This window comes from Euprymna scolopes, chromosome 19 (assembly GCF_053919585.1).
Source record: "Euprymna scolopes isolate OS-2025 chromosome 19, ASM5391958v1, whole genome shotgun sequence".
NCBI classification, from domain to species: domain Eukaryota; kingdom Metazoa; phylum Mollusca; class Cephalopoda; order Sepiida; family Sepiolidae; genus Euprymna; species Euprymna scolopes.
This window is the reverse complement of record NC_136500.1, coordinates 59,597,728-59,605,271: the sequence shown is the minus strand read 5'-3', so window position 1 is coordinate 59,605,271 and position 7,544 is coordinate 59,597,728. Positions and strand designations below refer to the sequence as shown.

At 31.8% G+C, this 7,544-nt stretch overlaps 2 protein-coding genes across 2 annotated transcripts; one reads left to right on the top strand and one right to left on the bottom strand.

Annotated features, from left to right (window-relative positions):
• Nucleotides 1-2,082: 2,082 nt before the first annotated feature.
• Nucleotides 2,083-2,493, bottom strand: LOC145240239 (histone H3). Its single transcript, XM_080103820.1, has one exon. The coding sequence runs from the start codon at nucleotides 2,491-2,493 to the stop codon at nucleotides 2,083-2,085; it is 411 nt and encodes a 136-aa protein (XP_079959946.1).
• Nucleotides 2,494-2,798: 305 nt separating this feature from the next.
• Nucleotides 2,799-3,110, top strand: LOC145240238 (histone H4). The gene has a single exon (XM_080103819.1). The coding sequence runs from the start codon at nucleotides 2,799-2,801 to the stop codon at nucleotides 3,108-3,110; it is 312 nt and encodes a 103-aa protein (XP_079959945.1).
• The last annotated feature ends 4,434 nt before the right edge of the window (nucleotides 3,111-7,544 follow it).

Genomic DNA, 7,544 nt, shown 5'->3' with positions numbered 1-7,544 from the left:
TAACGATAATAAAATGTGTTTTCAATCGATATTTATTCAATAAGGGATCATTTTTCTTACCTAGCAAAAAGGGGGGATTTTTCCGGGCACGGGCTTTCCGGAGACAAGTTTTCCCGGGACGAGTTTTTCGGGCACCATTTTTTACACATCCCCAAATTCTATATCAATCTGTAAAGTAAATAACATTTGTAAATAATTCATGTTATTCTGTAGTATTTTATCTAATATCTATTTTTACTTATCTTTTATGTAATTCTTATTGAATACGGAAATCTAAAATGAAGAGATTTTTTTTTAGCGCAAGAAGCTTTGATAATATTATTTTTTTAAAATCCTTTTTATTCAATAAGTTCGTCTATAATTAATGCGTTTATGTTTATTTCTGTTTATTTGTCGAGCTTTCAACTAACTTTATTCATAAATTATAAATGAAAAAGATTTTATTTCAACGGAAAAGAAAACTTTAATATACACACAAAATTATTCTTTCGTACTCTTTTTTCACAACAACTCTAATATAGTCATAATATTGTCTGTTTTATAATCTGGGAAATATAAGGGAAATAACTTAGTTAAATAATTTTGGAGTTATCGAACTTTTATTGCAAGTAAAGATTCATTTATTTTTATTTAAGGTAAAGTGATATTCAAGTCATCATTCTCCACATTTCAGTTGTTCGTAATTATCCTGTATATTAGATCAAGTAACAACAAGCCAACATTTTTGTTACTTCAGTACAAGTGTTCGAGTCGAACTCTAAATATTTTTATTGATTGAAAGTTGATTTTATTTTAATAATTAAATAACATTAGAAACACATTTCCAACGATATATATCTCGCCATAAAATAATTTACTGTAAAAACGATAATTGGCAATTTATATTTGTTTGTATTACAAATAATAAAATAAAACTTTTTTTTTATTATTTAAATGTCTTTTTTTTGGGTGGGATAATATATTTTAAATAGTTTATTTACAATTTCTTCTATAATTGGAATATTTTTATTTTCTTGCTTGAAAACTCTTTTTACACAGTTTATATTAAAATATTTTTAAAATACTTTATCTTTCTTATTAGTATAATAGTTTTCTAATGAACAGAAACATAAAATTTGAATTTAGTAAACATAGTAATAACGTATATAAATAGAGAATATTTGCGAATGAATCTCAGTGGACAAAAATGATGAGGTTCGTTTGTTGGATTGTACGGCAGATCAACCCTTTGAGTCATTTTATGCAGATTATCTTTGGATTTAGAGAGTTATTAATTCATGCTCTAGCTGACATTCGAGTGATATGTTCTTTTTAAAGTTTTGATAAGATTCTTTTAACGGTATGGTTCTGTTGTTTTGTTTTACTGTACATCAACATTTTTTGTAGGTATTTATAATAATGACTTTAAATTGCAGTTTATTACTAATCTATTCAATCTAATGCTCGGTGAAACCTCATAGGAAATATTCAATAAATTTAATAATAAATAATGGTGTGTATTACTGTACACAGATTCGAAAAAGTTGTCAAAAAACAAATATATAACAAATAAATGTTATCAAAGCAAGATAAGCTACTTTTCTACCTAACTGGATATGTTTTTGATGTCTTTATTTAATGTAATATGTTAATTCAGCTCGAAAAAAACAGTGTTTACCGATGTATTGGAAAATTAAAATGGCACCCGACTTTCTCATTGATACGGTATGTCTGGGAAAGGGAGTTAAAATTATAAAAGCAGACAAAATACTGTTAGAAACTCGCTCAATATATGTTATTCGGTGGATTTTTAATATTATTTTGTCTTGGGCGCCATTTGCCTTTGATAACATTTATTTGTTTTTTTGTTTTTTTACAACTTTTTCGGATATAAATTGCCTAAAAACAATTGATGTCGAAAAATGTCGTTTCACTTATAAACGCACCTAAAGAGGAAAATCACATTGAAAAAAAGTCAATGACAGAATATAGAAAACTTATAAAACATAAAAATCGCATTAAATTACAACAGTAAGAAAAAACTTTCATAATAAATTTGTGGCCCTGAAAAGGGCCGTTTGAATATGAAGAGAGATAATAAATTTAAGCTCTCTCGCCTCGGATACGACGAGCCAATTGGATGTCCTTCGGCATGATGGTGACACGTTTGGCGTGGATGGCACACAAGTTGGTGTCTTCGAAAAGACCAACCAAGTAAGCTTCACTGGCCTCCTGAAGAGCCATCACAGAAGAACTCTGGAAACGGAGATCGGTCTTGAAGTCTTGGGCGATTTCACGAACCAAACGTTGGAAGGGAAGTTTCCTGATGAGAAGCTCAGTGGATTTTTGATAACGTCTGATCTCACGGAGAGCTACAGTACCGGGCCTGTAACGATGGGGTTTCTTCACTCCACCAGTGGCTGGAGCACTTTTACGCGCCGCTTTGGTAGCCAACTGTTTACGAGGAGCTTTTCCTCCGGTGGATTTACGAGCGGTCTGCTTAGTACGGGCCATTACGACGAACTTATTATTCAAATGATTTCCAAATGAATTTTACGCACGAGCCGACGACCGTTACAGCTTTTATATGAGCTGTTATCAGCTGCTGCTACTTTCTGACGTGCTCGTTCAGTTTTCCTTTGTTCGGTGCTCGCAAAATGTTCAAATATTTCCCTTTATTCTCATTGGTGATAAAGCATCACGTGGGGTGCTTTCAACTAGGTCCGCCGAATTTTGTGCGGAGACCTATATATAGTAAATTTGATTTGTTGTCCGCCGTACATTAGTATTTTCATACTACTACTTCAATTGACAACAACATGTCTGGTCGCGGAAAGGGAGGAAAAGGTTTAGGAAAAGGAGGCGCTAAGCGTCATCGTAAAGTACTTCGTGATAACATCCAGGGTATCACGAAACCCGCTATCCGTCGTCTTGCCCGTCGAGGTGGTGTGAAACGTATCTCTGGTCTGATCTACGAAGAAACTCGTGGTGTCCTGAAGGTTTTCCTTGAAAATGTCATCCGTGATGCCGTCACGTACACCGAGCACGCCAAGAGGAAGACTGTCACCGCCATGGATGTCGTCTACGCTCTGAAGAGACAAGGAAGAACCCTTTACGGATTCGGAGGTTAAACCATTATTTGACCCAAGACAAAACGAACCAAACCAAACGGCCCTTTTCAGGGCCACCAACATTTTCCGAAAAGTATTTTTCCAAATCTAACTTTTATGCGTTTATCTTTTCATAACGTCTAATTTGATGGATTTTTTTTTTTAAATCCGTTTTTCATTATTCTGTATAATTCGCTTATTTTGTTTTCATTGCGGACATGAATAATTAGCTATTCTGTTTAAAAACCTCAGACTTAAAAATAATTTTACAATTATAACAAAAGTATTAATCCCATGTACTAACTTCCAATATTTGAGCAAATATGGTATATCACTCAAAAAGAAAAAAAATCCTATAATTTTAAATAACTTTGTTTTTAGGCAAGAATTTAAGTTAAATTATCTGTGAAATATTCAAAACAAAGTGGGGGAATTTTGTCAGTTCTCAAAGATAATGACTGCAATTGAAAAAAAATACAAAGGAATGATGATAATAAAATTGCATATATTTCTTTATATCTAATAGATTAATGTTTTTTGATCATCGTTGGTGTCTTTTAATGGGGTGGGAATTCAATTAAGTAAATTCATTTTTAACTAAAAGTATATTTAGGTGGTTATATTGATGGGAGTTTGGTTCACGTGACAAGTGAATTCTACAGATTTCATTTTAATAAACACTTACAAAACCAAACGTTCTCTATTATAACTGCCCAACTCATAATAATTCTGAGTAGCAATATTATTTTAATAAACACTGAGTTTATTTGGTAAATGAATGTTTGGAAAAAAAAAAAATTAAACAGTAGTGATAGAAATCCACCCATTAGATGCAGCCATCTTGTTTTCGCTCCAACTTATCAACAAGGCAATACTTATGTTTTAAATAAAGATACTTTAAAATAAGTTAAAACATCAAAATCCTATTCAGGTAAGGAAAAAATTTATCTTGCCTTTGGTAACATTTTGTTTTTTGTTTCTTACTATTTTTTCGTTTCTGTTAAATAAATGCCCTTTTTTAAATCAGTCCTCAACATTTAACAAAACACTGGTAGAGAAGCACTCAGTAAATGTCAATGTGACAATATGGATCTGAGATTTGTGCACATTTTGAAATTGTTCACTCTGGAAAATACTTTTACAAATAAAATCGGTACTTTATTGAGAAAGATGCGAAATATGTCAGTTGAAAAACTAATTTACGGACATTTTTATTGCTAAAATTCGTCTAGAAACTTTTCCGTCATTTTTTTTTTTTTTTTAATGTAAACTAACATTTTCAACAGATAAGTTGGCAGGATTGCAGTTTACAGGGAAATCAAGGGACGCAACTCCTGCCAAACTAAAAAGGACGCAAACAGAATCACCGGGGGGCACCTGTTTCAATTTTTCTTTTTCTTGTTAATTTAAATGAACTGTTTGAATAAGTTATTTTTTTAACAAAGGAAGAACATAGAACTTTATAAAACAGTTATAAATTATTTTAAGAAAGAATTATTTTAATAACATAGAATTATTTGAAGAACATAGAATTTTATTAAACAGTTAATTTTTAAAACGAAAAACAGTTATGAATTATTTTAAGAAAGAATTATTTGAAGAACATAGAATTATTTTAAGAACATAGAACTTTATTAAACAGTTAATTTTTAAAACGAATACTGTTCGCGGATGCATCTGATGATTCATGGAAAACATTCACCCTTCTCTCTTTTTCGCCATAAAAATTCCATCAGATGCAAGCCGAACATATTTTGTCGATTCCCAAACTTTCGTATATGTTTTTTGGCGTGTGACCATAGTCCTTCAATAGTCTGTGTGTGCACTGAAGGGTCCAACGGATCAACGAAGTTGTCTTCGTGGACGACAGTGTCGTGCTCATAAATTCCTTGAGCGAGTCGATCAAGTCCTTGGTAAGCCGCCCAACCGTCAGAAATAATTCTTGTTCCTGGCAGGCACCATGAATTTATGATTGGAAACAGGGTATCTCGATCCCTATTTCCCACTATTGCGAAATTGCACAAATTCGAGCCTCTTTCCACTGCGCCAAAAAGCCAAACGCCCTTCCTCACACGTCCCCTATTATACTTTCGTCGGAAAAAATATGACTCATCCACCTCCACTTCTTTAGGTGTCGAATGTTCGTCTCTCCCACCTAACATGATGGGATGGTCCAGCATGTCCTGTTCACAGACTTCTCTTATGAATGACATCCAATCTACGATTGTATGGTTACTTACACTTGCTTCCTGTTTAATTTTAATCTGCGGCATCTCCATGCTCCAACTGAGCAAAATAACTAAAATCTGCTTTATTGTCAGATGACTTCTCTGTAAGAAGGAACCCATCCTTGGCAAACCACCCTTCTTACAGACAGGACACTTCCACGCAAAACCATCCCCTTTGGCTCCGTTTTTATAGAGAATTCGATCTCTCTCACACGAGCTGCAGAAACTCCTATTCGGTATGAGTCCCAATGAGGCCGCTGTTTGTAACTGTACCTCGTTATTTGGTGGCAGCAAATTATACAAATGCTCATAGGTCCACTTCTGCTCTTCCACTTCAGTCGTAGACATAACGTGGTCAACGATAGTAGTTCTCATTTTGGTAAAAAAAATAAAAACGTAAAGAATAAAAGATTGTAAAAACAAAAAATTAAAGAAGAAAATAATTTAGAAGTAAAACGAATAAAAAACAAAGGAATTAGAAAGAAATGAACTATTCAAAAGAAATCTTAAAACTTGTTATATTATTCCACGTGTAGTAGGTTCGGTTAAAATTCGTAATTTAAAAATTGAAACAGGTGCCCCCCGGTGATTCTGTTTGCGTCCTTTTTAGTTTGGCAGGAGTTGCGTCCCTTGATTTCCCTGTAAACTGCAATCCTGCCGATAAGTTTTCCTCGTATACCGTTTTCCTATTTTGAACTGTAATATTTTGCATATATCTCAATATAAATAAGCACCCGACAATTTTTAAAGATCGTTAAAAGAAAATTTGACGGTTTATTATACACGACCCAAGAGTTATGTCCCTTTGTTTAATATAGTAAGTATTATAATTAGTGAAGTCATTGTTTTGTAATTAAACCGGTTTATCGACGGGAGATAACTAAAAACTCAATTAGGTAAATTTTCTTTCAATAATTGTTTTCATCGATAATTATTTTTTAACCGATTATTTTTCGTAATTTTGGAGAGTTTAATTACGGCGACATTACGTTCTAACATATCGCTTCTTTCTACTAAATAAATATGTAGTAAACTTCAAATTTTAAAAACAAACCATGAAAAACTCGTGTCGAAATATTTGCAAGCAAAGTCAAAAAAAGAATTACTACATATCCTTACATTTTGCTACAAAAATGACGGGAAATTGTGCCTTGAAATGATTTTCCTGATTCTCGAAAACGGAATATATATATATATATATATATATATATATATATATATATATATATATATATATATATATATATATATATATATATATATATATATATATTCTCTCTCACATCGAAAAAATGAAATTCTAATAAACAAATACGCAGCATACATTTAAATTTCATAGAAAATAAACCCGAACAAAATTAATAAGGTAAAAAAAAAAAAAAATGTAAAATGAATAAATTCTATTGAAATAAAAATAAAATGATTTTTCTGTGACCCCTGTGTGTGCATGACACAGCACATGTACGTATGTATATATATATGAAGTATATATTAGTAATATAATATTACATAGGATGATGCAGAAGTATAGGCAACATGACGTCCGCAACAAACTATCAAAAACATTTTTTTTTTAAAGTCAAGTATTGTAACCCCATTTGGATTTGTTTTACGATCCACAGATACAAAAAAGTTGCCAGAAAACAAATATAACAAATAAATGTTAGAAAATGTAAGATAAGTTCGTTTTCTCTATAACTGGATAAGATTTCAATATTGTTTTTGTAAAATGTTTATTCTGTTCGAAAAGCAAGCTACATTGAACGCTACCGATGAACAAGAAAAAATGGCCGCGATTTCTTTGAAGACTCGACAAAAACTTCAAAATAAGAAATAAAAGAATGGGGATTTGTTTTACAATACACGTGGTACGAAAAATTTTCAAATAACAAATAAATGTTATTAAAGACAAGTTACTCTTCTACCTATCTGATAAAGTTTTTGTGGCTTTACTCACTTTAAAACGTTTATGCGGTTCGAAAAACTGTCTAGATTCAGGTGAACACAAGAAAAACTTGCAGCGAATGTTTGAAATTTCGACGATGAGTTAAAAATTGTAATCGATTTATTTGGACAAAAACTAAGTTTTTCTGTCGATTTTACAAGGGGTGTAATTTTTTAAAGTCTGTTTCGATTATATTTGATATGCAAGAATTGAACTCCGAAATTAAGATTTGAACTTCGGTAAGACAATCAAAATACATTCGCACATTAGAAAAAATGGATT

Coding starts and splice junctions, on each gene's coding strand:
- LOC145240239 (XM_080103820.1), bottom strand. CDS start 2,493: ATGGCCCGTACTAAGCAGACCGCTCGTAAATCCACCGGAGGAAAAGCT.
- LOC145240238 (XM_080103819.1), top strand. CDS start 2,799: ATGTCTGGTCGCGGAAAGGGAGGAAAAGGTTTAGGAAAAGGAGGCGCT.